General features: G+C 40.9%; 1 protein-coding gene across 5 annotated transcripts in view; it reads left to right on the top strand.

Annotated features, from left to right (window-relative positions):
- Window positions 1-14,284, top strand: part of CALCR (calcitonin receptor) — a 177,938-nt gene that overhangs the window by 148,247 nt on the left and 15,407 nt on the right. For all 5 annotated transcript variants that reach the window (XM_066991728.1, XM_048077527.2, XM_048077526.2 and 2 more), the window contains 4 exons: window positions 2,004-2,157; window positions 7,461-7,521; window positions 7,624-7,690; window positions 9,870-10,088. In XM_066991728.1, the coding sequence (XP_066847829.1) occupies window positions 2,004-2,157; window positions 7,461-7,521; window positions 7,624-7,690; window positions 9,870-10,088 (501 nt within the window). The remainder of the gene's footprint in view (window positions 1-2,003; window positions 2,158-7,460; window positions 7,522-7,623; window positions 7,691-9,869; window positions 10,089-14,284) is intronic.

Raw genomic sequence — 14,284 nt, 5'->3', positions numbered from 1 at the left:
AAGTGATTACATTACTAAAAGAGTCATGAGCTGTCTGCATAGCCATTACTCTAAAAAATAGATACTTCATTTTATTTTTAAAGCCACAAGTGATAGTTCATGTGGAGGGCACAGGAAAGAAAGAAGTGCTCAGAGCAGCTCCTCCAAGGAGAAGCCCACAGGGGACCACGGGACCAGCCCTGGACGAACCTGAGACACGGCCGATCTTACCGGACCTGTCTGGGGAACAGCTGTCATTGCTCAGAAAGTTCACTAATTTTTTGCAGACTGATAGAGCTGGCTTATGTCAGGGAGAGGGCCACCTGAGCATGGCCAGGCTTTGGGAAGCTCCTGCCAGGCGGGGCAGTCCTTGCAAGGATTGGTGATCAATGTGGGAAATGGAGGGAGGCCAGAGGCCAGCTGAGGGGCTGCATCATGCCCGTGCAAGGGAGCCAGGCAAGAAACATTGACCCAGACGTGAAAAACAGTCCAAGCATGATTAAAGAACCGTAATGGACACATTTGCCATCAGAAAAGAGCAAATCCTTCTTCATCCTTTTTTTTTTAATTTTATTTTAACCTTCTTAGACCACTGTACAACCTTTTTTTCAGCATACTCTGTAGGAACTGTTCTGACACAGTGTGGGGAAAAAAAAAAAAAAAAACACAACTGCTTTGCCCTGTGTGATGAGCAGAAAAAAAATGAAATGGCAAAAACAAAACAAAACAAAACAAAAACAGTCCTTCAAGTTACTCCTGTCTGAGTCCTTTAACCTATCCTATCAATATTTCTGTATTTTCACGAGCACCAAACTGAACTGTAAAATTGAAACAGAACTACAGAACTAAAGGCCTATGTTCTGGCAATTGGTTCGGGAATGTTTTTCAGCAATAGAAGATGGTGCATCGTATGGCTCTCAAACACACTTCTCTGGTCCAGAGGGGCACCCTGAGTCCCTCAGACAAATACAGAGTGTACAGTCCTCTCCTTGCTGAATGGACGAAATGTCACTTCAGAGAGACAAGTCAGTCCTAAAAACTTTGCTTCCAGTCCAGGTAATTAGCTTGGGAAAATCTGCAGAAGTGAAGGGGAAGGAATATTTTCCTGTGGCCACAGATGACAACTGGCACTTTGCCATCACTGCAGTGACCTCAGATTTCTGCGTAGCTGCTGCTGGTCCCTGAGGAGCTCTCTGCAGGCACAGCATCACCCTCCTGCTCCTCCTGGGCTGCCTGGTTTCTGGGGACATGGTGGAAGTGGATGGACATCAGATCCTTTCGGAAGAGGAATGGTGTTGTCCCACACCAGCTGGCGAATGGACACGGCATGTTTCTCTCCACCAGCAACTCAAAGCCACAATCTCTCACTGTATGTCTGCAAGCTTATCTGAACCAAAAGTGGGAACCACTTGCCAGCTTCACCAACTCCATTTACCTCCATGTATATTTTCATGATGTGGACAAAATAAAGCTATATTATCACAAAGAGGCCAGGCCAGTATCCTGTGTACCCTACCAAAAATACCTCTGCTGCTCGCGGCACTTATCCTTCCCAAACGAGTGAGTTCAGAGCTGGGTGTCACTTAAAGAGTGAGCGATTGGGAGAGCTGAACAAGCCTTAGAAAAGTTTGATTAAAAGCAAAAGAAGTAATACAAACTGGAGCTCCAAGTTACTGTTTTTTCTTGTCCTTCTAGATCAAGTTGCCTGTTTCACTTCTTGAAATCATCAGACAGCTTTTGAAAGTTTTGTTGTTTTTTTTTTTTTGCATAGTAGTTTTTGGAGTGCTGTTACATTTTTTACAATTCTGTGAAGGTTGTTTGTTCCATTCATCTCATTTACAAAAGTTTAAAATCCCTGTCACTGAGATGTTGAACAAACCCAACAAGAGCTGGGCATTTTTGTTTCCCTTTGTTTTCTTATGTTAGCAATCTTAATTTTCAAATGTTAGCATTAACATTTATTGTTGCCTGCTTAGATGCAAAATGCTGGTCAAGTGTGTCACATTTTCTCATTCGTCTCACAGGTAAGCTGCAAAGTGCTGCAATTCTTTCACCAGTACATGCTGGGCTGCAACTACTTCTGGATGCTCTGCGAAGGGATTTACCTTCACACGTTAATTGTGGTGGCAGTGTTTGCTGAGGAGCAGCGTTTGCACTGGTATTACCTCTTGGGCTGGGGTATGTATGGCGTGATTTATAGCAAGCTAGTGAATTCTTTCAGATGTTTGAATTCTTCTAGCACTTACACACCTGAATTGTTCTATTTACACTAGTAGATCATAGCCTAGGGTTGAGTTCTTGGGTCCTAAATTTGAGTGCATTTATTTGGATCAGCCTAGAGACTCATGAAAATCAGCAGGAGTCTTTATCCATTATTTGCTGCATCTTGGGATTTTCTGAAAGAAATGCTGAAGTTTTGTTAAGCAAAGCTTTGGGAGAGAAATAGATTTTTATCGAAGCACATCTTTTGTCTGAACAAAACTTGTCTAGTTTTGTCACTTTACATGCAAAAATATTAAACTGCAACATTACCTATAAAAGTATTCTGGAAAAAGAGGAAAATCAATATCTGCGTCTCCCAAAGTGAAAAACAACAAGGTACATACAAAGAGGAACCAGAGCTTCTCTGGAACTGAATCCAATATTGGATATGCTTTGACAGATGATATTTTACCCACACAGGAGTAGATAATGTCTCTACTTTTATTTTGTCTTACAGCAGTGATCTCTAAAGCATTTCAGAGAACCGTACAGTCATCATTGAAGCAAATCTCAGTGATATTCTATGAGAGAGGTTACAAACCCACGCACTATGCAAACTATATGTAGTCGTGTGCATTCCACTCAAGAAACCATGACTAAGTCTGGTTCAACATCTCCAAGTATGCAGATCTCTTCTCCTTTCACTGAGGGAGTCCTTGCCTTTCAATTAGTAGCAACAACAGGTATCTACCCTTTGGACTGCCTGGCCCAGTAAAAAGCCATGTAAATACAACCAGTATATTAGAGTGGAGTGCAATCTCTTTTACAGTTAAGTCACTATTGTAAATCCAGTCCACACCAGTGCTGACAGAAAATCATTACTAATAGGTTTTTCCCAGTTTGGGAATTGTGAATTTCTGGCCTCATTCCGATTTCTGGTTAGCCAGGCCTCAGATCTCAAACCCCACTGGTGTGGCCAAGCAGCAGTGATGGATCTTTTTTCATTGTCCCACAGCACTTAGGGATGGTCACTGGCACTTATCTCTTGCAATTCCAGACTGAAGCATGTAGAACTTACTCTGTATTTTCCATCCTCTTTGCAAATGTTTTGCCTGTTCAACATTATTTCATTTCCAGCAAGAAAATAAAAAACAGCCCTTCTGCTTAGACAGAGGAAAATTAGGAATTAATTAGATGGGAGAAAAATGACCTGGTTCTGAATGTTCTGAAGAACTTTAAAACCCTGACATCAGCTGCTAGTTGGGCATCCAATACCAGGTCTTATATAGATGGTAACAGCAAAATAGAAAGTTGTTCCCCCTTTATTTGGATTTTTCATTTAAAAGACTGGTAACGTATTTTCCTCTTATAGCACAAGACAGTACTCCCTGGATACCTGCATTAAATACCTAGAAAATTAAGCACAATTTTCTAGTTTATGTGGAGTATAGTGCCAGAGAACAGTATCCAAGCATGTAAGAATTTATTTTATTTTTTTTTTTGAGAATGGCATCTTTTCTGAGAAGAGAGGGAGCTGTCATGGTCTTGGAATGAAAATTCTATGGAACATCACCAGCTGTTAAAAACCTTCCTGAAGAACCATAAATTGAGTTAAGGTTTCTGGACTTTTTCTGTCAATCCAAATAACTGAGCCCTTGTGGAGCAAGCAACTGTGCTATCGGAAAGTTTTCACAGTTCAGAATATTTGAATATACAAAGTCTGGTAGTGCTCTAGTTTTGAAATGGAAGCCCTACCTGAAGAGTAATTTCAAACACTTCCTTCCAGATAAAACTTTTGCTGTTTTCATGTCTTGTAGCATAAGCCTTCTGGAAGTACTGTCGTTCTGTATTGAATTATGCAGGAGAAAAATGGGCATTAACATATTTTTTTTAAAGTAACATTCACTTTAGGCAGTGCAATTTAATGCAACTGGGACAGATGGCCTGCCGTTAAAGTTTATGAGCTAGCGGAAATATTGTTGAGAGCATCATGGTGGGTAACTCAGTGAAGATAACTGGTAAGATGCTTATCACTATCTGCAGCACTGCCCTAAAAGTAAATAGGGTGGTCGCTGTGGGAATAGCATGATGATATCTTGAGAGAGAAAAGGTTAATAGAAAAGGACACAACTCTGTCTATGAAGTCTGCAGCCTTATTAATGAAACTAAATTGATACTGCCACACAAAAGTAATCATTAGCACCTTGTTTCTAAAGTAGAAGTCATTATTAGCAATATGATCTAATTAGGGCTATCTGGCCACCCCTTAAATTTGCATAAATCAGTGTAATTCCACTGTTTCCAGAAGCAGTGCTCACATTAGGTCTAACTTTAAGCATCTAGCTATGTTAATCAATGGATAGAGATACATTTCTCCAAAGGGCAATGCAGAGCAAACAGAGCAGGTTGTGCTCTGAATTATAATTCAAAAGATCAAGGTAAATGTACAACATGAGATGAATATACTCATTATTCATTGTTATAACTAATCCCTATGCGAGAAGATCTGTATTATTTTATTTGGAAAAATCACTAATGACATTTGTAAAATGGCTTTATAAAAAAAAAAAATCTGAGCAAATATAAAACACTTCCACAAAAGGTTGCAGATGATTGAATGGAATCTGACATGGACAGATGTATTTCAAGAATTATGCCTTCAGGTGACATCCTCTCTGGCAACTGCTGCTGCTGGGAATGTCCTTTTCATTTGTTATTGTTTCAGCAGGTCAGGAAATCACCCTTATGCAGTGCAAGAAAACAGCATCAGATGGGTGCATCCAGCTACAGTGTACTCTGGGTGCTTCAGGCAGCTTCATCCACATAAAAGTGAAGAGGGAATCATGTATTTGGACAGAGCTGAAGCAGATTGTCAGTTCAACTGGAAATACAATTAAGCATAATTGCCAGATTTTATTTATTTATTTATTCTATATAGAGGACTTGGCATGACCTCAAGGGACATGTCATAACTTTTCTTGTGGTGGCTGGGGTGGAACCTTTTCTACATTGCTCACTGTTCATGATATAGGTGGGACCCCTGGAGAGATACGGTACATGTTGGGCCACCAAGGCCCAACAGGCCTTCTTGGCGCTCCCCTTCTTACTGCTCATTGCTTTCTGACCCTTGAAAAGGGAAAAATGACATCTAGCTGTATGAGCTAGCCTGCAGCTGGAAATTTGAGCCATAGATGGTCAAGAGATTCTTACCCTGCAACTGATTAATGAAAACTTTCCGTCGCGTTCCTCAGATTTGCATGTGAATTTGTTGAGCCAAATATTCAGGGCTAATGCGTTTAACAGAAGAAGGAGGTCCCATGGCATCATGTCGTGCACTCTACTTACAATACTCCAGGCCAGAGCTTTCAGATGAAGGCTATTTGCTATTACAGATTGGTCCCTTAAAAATGCATTTCAGTCTATGTTGTCCATCAACAAAACTGGCTCAGACTTGATTCATTTCCAAAGCAAAAGGATTTTCTTAAACTGTCAATCCCATAAGGTCACCCTGAGTTTGGAAAATCCTTTCTTTTTGTTCTGAGCTTTTTGTTTTTCTACCATGCATCATCACTCTAAAAATTCATTCTGCAGCCAGCAGCCCAGTAATCATTTTCTAACAATATATAAAAGAGAAGGCAATCCGCTTTGTTCTCCCACAGCTGCATTGTCCTCTCAAGTACAACTGCAGTAAGAACTTATTTTGGAAGTAGAGCAACAAGTTGTTGCTTAGAGATACCTGGATACCACAGAGTGTCCTATTTATATACTTTTTTGACCTCAGTCTCTTTCCAGCATTGTCTGGCCTGTGCTCTGCAGTAAGAATACTCGAGAATTTGGCTAAGGATTCTCTGCCTCATCTAAAAGTGTTTATGAAATCACTAACACCTGAAGAAACAAGGAGCCATGTTCCTCCGTCTGTGACTAATCACTGTATCAGCAGGACATTTTCACATGTTTTTCTTATAACTACAGAATATCCACTGGTCGGAACAAACATGCATGGTTTATAGGGAGCAGGCAGCAGTAACACCAAAGGTGTCCACAAAGCCCTCTGCAAAGGACAGACAAGGCAGTAGGTGACTCCAGCTGTCTGCATATGTAGGATTATACAAGGTGGGGTCAGTATTTTAGCATGGGTTCCCCTATTACAGATTTCTAGCCTATTGGAGAGGGAGACTGCATACAAGCAAGCTGAAGGAAGATCGACAGGAGTGGACCACATTGCCACTCTTAAAATGTCGGGGTGGAAACAAGCATTTTACGGCATGAAGCTGTGACAGGGGAGGGTCAGGCTGGGTGTTAGGAAAAGGTTCTTCACTGAGAGGGTGGTCGGGCACTGGGACAGGCTGCCCAGGGCAGTGGTCACAGCACCAAGCCTGCCACAGTTCAAGAAGCATTAGGACAATGCTCTCAGATGTATGGTTTGTTTTTTTAGGTGGTCCTGTGTGGAGCCAGGAGTTGGACTTTATTACCCTTGTGGGTCCCTTCTAACTCAGGATGTTGTGATTCTACGGTTCTATGATTCCGTGATTCTATGATTTGAGGTGTCCAGTATAGCACGGCGTGTTCCCAAGCCTTTGGCCTCGTGCAAATTTGCCCTCCTCAGCTCCCTGTCAACACAGTGACTTCCCCTGAGGCATCAGCTGGGCTTCACAGATAAAGCGGGAGATGTGGAGTTACAGTATCCCCAGCTCCCCTCCTCGCCGATATAAACCTGCATGGGATGTGCTTGATGGCACAGGGGATGGGAATCTGCAGAAGCTATCCCAAATCCCCACTGCTGTGAATGTCCTGGCTCCACACATTTTCTCTTGCTGTGGGCCTCCAAAAAGCAGCCCCTCTCTCTGTTGTTTACTGCTCCATAATCTGGCATGCAAGTTAATGTGCCTCTGTCTTTCTCAATCCCGATTTACATGGTTATAACAAGTATCCCTGGTTTCCTGAGGGAATGCCGTACTGAGAACCAAATGATCTCTGCCTCCATCTCACACTGCTTGCTCACACTCCCTCCTGCACAAGCCACAGTAGCACAGGGGAGCCTGGCAGGAGCTTTGTGGAGCCCCAGGAGAGCCTATGGCCCATGGACTTGGTTTCTTCTGTTGGCCTGCCTGGAGCATCACACCATGCTAGAGTTCTGAGTGTAATAGGATTACGGTTCTTTGTGAAAGCTGGGATTTCACATATATGTGTTTTATGGACAAGAGATGTTGGTAGTGTGAGTGACACCTGAAATTCAAATCAAAAACACCAAGTCTGACCTATACCTTTAATCATTTCAGGGTTCCCTTTAGTGCCAGCATCTATTCATGCAGTTGCAAGAGCCAAATACTTCAATGACAAGTGAGTAGCATGTCTGATTTTGAAGGAATTTACCATTATTTTATTGTGTAACACATTTTATTTGAGTAAATAATAAACTCTAATGGTGTATTTCCCTTCCAGCTGCTGGATGAGTGTTGACACTTACTTGCTTTATATTGTTCATGGACCTGTAATGGCAGCTTTATTGGTAAGAATATTATTTGAAATCGACAGTTTAGTAATTATTTTAGAAATGCTGCTAATGTGTAGAGAATATAAATTTCTGAACTTTAAGTATTTTGGTCAAAATGTCAAAGTAGTTAGTGATTTCCTCTATTCAGGACAGGTTCTTAATACTTTTCATAAATGGGACCTGTAAAAAGACCTCCCAGAAAATAATCAGATTTTAAAGCAAACTGAACCATTAATTGCTTTTGAAAATCCGCGTGGTCACTCGACTCCATTGTAACATTTTTGTGACAAATGTACTGCATTTAAGTGACATCAGTGAAACATCAATGCCTTTGCTGGGCTGAGTGGAGTGCAAGCTGGTTATTCAGTGCTAGTTTTACTGGTTTCTGCACAGGTATGGTCCAGTGGTAGGGCCAGGAAAGGGACTGGAGTGGGCTGTCAGGAGCAACACAGGATGAGATTCAAGATGCAGCTCAGCAACGTGTACACATATAGCATGTTCTGTGCCAGTGGTGATGGTTGGCATTGTAACACTGACCTTTCTGAAAGGTTTTATTCAACCCAAGTCCCAAACTCATCTCAGTGTGTCACCCAGGTTGTTGGACCAGGTGATCTTGGAGGTCTTTTCCAACCTTAATGATTCTGTGATTCTGTGGTCACCAAGCTACAAGTATGCATCTTAGCTACAAAGAAGAGAGGAGAGGCTGCTTTTATGGAAGAAGAACAATCTTTAACTGCTTTAAAAATAAGTCATTATAATTTCTGGCTTGTTCTTATGCCATTTCCAGTTTTATTTTTCTTGTAAATATGTCAGTGTTCACAGAATGTCCTGCTTGATTGGGCACAAGAATCTCATAGTGACAGCCTGACTCAGAAGAGCTGAGGAATTTCACCTTTGCAGAGTCTTCTTTCCACCTTTCGCAGTTACTTCAAGAAATTCTAAAACTGAAGGTTAAGCAGAGTGAGTGAAGTCAGAGGAAGATGGAGAATAAGGTTTAGATTTAATGCTGAATGGGACCTCAGAAGTCATTCATTATTCCCTTTTTCCAGTAGAGTACAAATGTAAAATAGTTGAAAGGTCTCTCAGTAGCTAAGAAGTTATGAAATGCTTTACTGAAACTTACTGATTCATGGTTTATTGTTCTGAAAGATCCAAGTGAGATTTCTCATTTATTTATGGATTTGGGGCTATTAAAATATCTATGTTAGTTATGCAATAAGAGGATACTTATTTAAAAAATAATAATTTGGAGAAAACTCTCTTAATGTTCAGAAGGACAGGTGCCTGATAACATTGTAACAGATCGGGAAAAAGTGAACTGGTTACACTGGAGCAAAAGCCTGTGATACCTGTGGTATTTACTGGGCTCATGACTGGCCCGTGTCTGCCACCTCTCTTCCATCACAAGCTCTCAGCACATCCCACAAGGAGCTGTGAAGCCAGGGCCAAGAGCAGATGCACATGTGCTAAGCACCCACAGCTGGAATAACTCAGGAAATCAAATATTGAGCTACTCAGAATAGATGACCAAAATGGTCACAGGCAAAACTTTCTCAGTTATTTGGCATTTTTTCTGTGATCCAGCTCATTTTAAGTTTTACCTGTGGGCCTTGTACTGTGGGAACCCTACAGTCCCATGGAGGCAAGGATAAACCTAGATTTTTCTCAAGAACCAACTTGCCTGAAGTAGTGGCCCACGTAAGCCAGACCATGTTCCTCAGAGAGTGTGCATGACCCTGCAGGCTCCGTATGTCCAGGGATGCCCTGGGGATTTTGTCTCTCCTGGCTGTAGACATCTTCAGTGCAGACCAAAGCAAGATACCTTGGGGACCTCCCCAGTAAGAGAGAAGTGGTTACTCTGGGAACAATTCATCCACCCTACTGAACCTTGTGACATAGATATGAGGTGTTTTTTTTCTTAGAAATCCTGAATTTTACCACATCAACATTAAAACACCCTGCCTGTCCTAAACATCCATTCAGGCAGGTCTCCAGTAAAGCTTGTAGAGCAGCTTAACATCTGTTTTCTGAAGATATTCAGGTACTTTCCAAGGCCTGACTTCCAAGAGGTTGCCCATTATGAGCAATGATGAAGCTAGAAAGTTGCATTTTAAAGTCATTTATTTGTCCTGCATTTTCAGTTTGAATGCCTGTTTAATTGAATGCTTTCACCTATAACGGTTTTGCTTTACAGGTCAATTTTTTCTTTTTGCTTAACATTGTCCGAGTTTTGGTGACAAAGCTAAGAGACACCCACCGTGCTGAGTCCAACATGTATATGAAAGCTGTCAGAGCCACATTAATCCTGGTGCCCTTACTAGGAATTCAATTCGTTATTATTCCCTGGAGACCAGAAAACCGCCTTGCTGGAGAAATATATGACTACATCATGCATATATTAATGCATTACCAGGTATGTTATATAATAGCAACTTCAGCTGTGGTGAGGTGCTTGCTGTTAAGCTAATTTAGCCAAAGCTGCTGATGCCAGTTGTTTTGCACTGAAACTGAGAGTGACTGTGGTTTTGCATTTCTTTTCTAACCACTTTCACATTGCTGGATTATCTGCCTCAACACAAGTAGCATCACTGTATAAAGAAGAACCAGGAGATAGAGGAAACAATGAACAATGAAACAAAAATGATCAAATGGCACTATTTCTGAACAAAGTAGGGAGAACTGAGATCACAGAGGGCTTTTATGTTCAAAGCACTGTTTCTGCTGAAGTGTTGAAATTGACTGAAACTGGTGTTGTGAGATTAATATTAAAATTAGCTGTGTATGCAAACCATTGTACAGAGAGAATGCCAATACACAGAAGAAAAGATGGAGACAATGAAGCTTCATTCAGGAGTTAAAATTACATTATTAAATAGTTTAAATTAAAATGCAACACTGACTTTTTGAATTCATAAATGCTTTGAAAATATATCATCATTCAATAGGGCTGGCTTGTTTTTGTTTTTATTAAAAAAAAAAAACTACAACAACAAAACAAAAAAAAAACTAAATTACTTCAAATGCTTGGTTATCTGGTTACTCTCTGTAACATCCAGTCCTATATTGACCAGGAAAGACAGATTTGTAATACATTTGTGAGTAGTGGACAACATGGGTGATCACACTTACCCACTTCGTTTCCTTTCATGCACAAGCTAAATGCAGAAGTTATTTTACAGTTGTAGTAAGTAAACAACTCTAAAAATTCAGTGGTGTTTTTTCCTTAAAAGAGGTGATAAAAGATGCTACCAAAATCTATGCATCCTGTCATCTGAGACTATTTTCTGCATATCACCTGTATCCCTTCAAAATTGTGAGTGTGCATGATGCTGCATGTATAGAATAGTTGAAGCGATAGGTCTGTCTGTTTTTGCAGCATATGCCATCTTATTTTACAGTTCTGATTAACAGCAATAAGAAAATCTCTTTCTTGTTTTGTTACCTGTACTTTGCATTGTCACTTCAAGGACCTCAACAGCTACAACAGAATACCTCCAAAAAAGTTTTCTGGTGACAAGTTGCTAATACTTTTAGTACATTAAGATAAGACAGAGTGCAACAATAATTTCACTCTTAAAATATCTTCCAACTCCTGCAAGATTGCCAGAGAACTACAAAATAAATGTTAATTAATGATCCTAATGATGATCATTTTGCAATACAAAGTCACCAAACTTGGGTTAAAAGGCAACCAGCAACAAAAGCAAAATATCATGAAAAGCCAGGGCAACGATGCAGAGCCTTGGCTGGGGCATGCTGGTGCAGACGTAGTGCCTGACCCTGCAGAAGAGCTCTTGAAGCTCTATAGGATAATATCAGTGTGCATCCAGAAGCAGGTAAAATTTGGCATTTCAGGAGACTTATGAAGTTGGGCTGCCAACTGCAGCTAATGGTGGTGCTCCCTTCTCTACCTAGAGTGGATTTTTAATTGTATTCTGAAATAAACCTCCTTAATCCTTTCCCAGGCATTTCTTGCATGCATATTTAGGATAGCCACCTATATAATCTCTCCTCCGGTGCTCATTTTCTTCTAGGACTGATTATGTAATTAGCAGGCGTTGTATTAGCTTGTGTAATGGTTATATTTCCCTGCTAGCTATTGCACTCTCATAAACTACTGCCTGTCTCTCCATAAACTAGCAGCAGCCATTATTGTCTGCATCCAGTGGTATGTCAGTCATACACAAGCGGGCATCATGTCTGCATTTTTATTTTATTTTATTTTATGGAAAATATAATACATTCTCCATCTTTGCACTGGCTAAAGGATGATATTTTATGCTTTTTCTAGAACAGAGAGACAGATTTTCAACAGTGCATCACTGCCTTAAGTGACCACAATAGATTGGCATATAAGCTACATCTTCATGCACATAGAAATGGTGCAAGCTAGCACTGCAGTCTGTTTTACAATTCAGATAATTGAAGATGATGAATGAGTGAGAATTTACTCACATGAGAAACTATGTAATAGTATTTCTTTCAGCAAACATGTTTCCTAGGTGAAAAACAATACATTGAGGTGTTACATGCTAGGTTTCCTCTGCTAAAGTCGTTTTTGAATAACAGGAGCCTGTCTGGTTTTGAATTGTCCTGCCATTTTTGCAGGATTATCATTAATGCCATTTTCAGCCAAAGTGTTTTTTTTTCAAATAAGGCTATATGAGCAATTCACAGATGCTATATATCTAACCTACCTTGCTCAGTGTGTATTTTTCACTACACAGACCAGAATCCTCTTAGTAGATCTGTAGAGTAGATGCATAACAAGTGATAAAAATCAAAACCTGGCTGTTGTGCTGCAAATATAAATGTGTGTACTTTTACAGCACATCCAGCCAGCCCCTCATGGATGCTGTAAAAGTAACAATTATTAACTCCCCTCACCATCACCGATACTGGCTCTTTGGCCTCCAGGCTGTGCTGAAATGAAGATCACACCAGACAAAAGAAAGATATTTCAGCCATTAAGTGGAATAAATTATGCACAGAGAGGCAAGCTGTAGGTGCACACAGCAGCTAATTAAACACGGCTCCTAACGTAGGCACCACAAAGCAAACATTTGCACTCCAGAACAGCAAGTTGCAGACTTTCCCTAGAGGACCTGATTTTCAAAAGCCTGTTAGATGATGCAGAAAGCATATGAAAGATGCAATCTTCCTTGGGGTATAAAACCCCAAGGTTTTTTATGGTATGGGATGCGCTGGCTTCTTGCACACCTCTGATGTGAGAACACATTCATTGCTCAAAAGCCAGAAAAGTCCCATCATGCTGCCCAGCAAAGATGAAATGGTGCACCTGGGCAAGCAGGTGCCTCTTGTGAAGGGATGAAGCAGCAGCCCTGTTCCCTGTGTGTAACTGCTCACAGGTGTCTCCCCCAGCCTCAGGAACCACCGAGCAGGCCCACCAGGTTTGAGAGGCCCAGGTACAAAGAGATGGAGTGCTCAGCTTCTGCAAGTAGGCCTGCTACCATAACAGAGGCCTCACAAGAAAGAAGGAGCAGTGGGAAGATGATATATCAGTTAGTCCCATGTATGGCCCCCTCAGCCAAATGCTCTCAAACGAGGCCAGTATTTGACACATTCATGCCTATGGGCTCATTCCACCAACCATCCCCTCTTACTGAAGCCTCTCTCCAGCATCTTTTAGTTGGGTTTGTAGAGACTAACATGGCACTGTCGCTAGGCCACAGAAGACCTAGACATGGAGGTCTGCTTGATGTGATACTGAAACAGCCCACAAATCTACAGTGCTTAATCATAGAATCACGGAACTGCTCGGGTTGGGAGGGACCTTAAAGACCACCCAGTTCCAACCCCCCTGCCATGGGCAGGGACACCTCCCACCAGACCAGGTGGCTCAAAGCCCCATCCAGCCTGGCCTTGAACACGTCTAGGGATGAGATAAGGTTACTTATGTTCTCCATACCTTGCTGACTATGGCCATAAACATGCAATTCTGTCTCTAATGAGAAATGACAATGCTATTCGGTATAATGGCCTTGTTATTGGCAAACAAAAGATTTTTTTCTATTACACAGAGCATAATCAAAGTTTTCTTTCTCCTCAGGTGTTGCTCAGCAGCTTCCAAGCAGCACCCTCAGGACAGCACCTCCTGTCCTGCTAGGCCAGGAGGTCCAGTTCATGAGGGCCTCCTTTGTATCACAGTTATTTTGCATTTTTCAGGCATGGGTTTGAGACACATCTATACCCAAGTTGTAAATTTAATTCCAGCTGATAATCTTGATAACACCTTTATGAAGGACAAAAGTAACCCATTTAAAAGTAACCTCTAAAAAATACTAAGATATTTCAATCCATTTGAGAAGGAATTCATTTCATCTGTTTCTCCATATAAGGGGAAATAAATATCCTCTATAGTGCCAAACCAGACAGAAACATTCTCTCCTGTGCAAAGTTAAGGTAATAGGACTGCTTTTGAGAACATAAGTGTTTCTTTTATTTGTCTTTCTTCTTCTCTTTTTTTTTTCCTTTGTATTATTAGTAATTTCAAAATTTTCTAAAATTTTGAGCCAATAAAACTTTGGGACTTTTTTTTTTTTTGAAAGCTGAATGCTATTTTTTGTTGTTGTTGTTGTTAACCTAACA

This window comes from Anser cygnoides, chromosome 2, assembly GCF_040182565.1.
Source record: "Anser cygnoides isolate HZ-2024a breed goose chromosome 2, Taihu_goose_T2T_genome, whole genome shotgun sequence".
NCBI classification, from domain to species: Eukaryota; Metazoa; Chordata; class Aves; order Anseriformes; family Anatidae; genus Anser; species Anser cygnoides.
The sequence above is the reverse complement of the archived record's forward strand: the minus strand, read 5'-3'. Positions and strand labels throughout refer to the sequence as shown.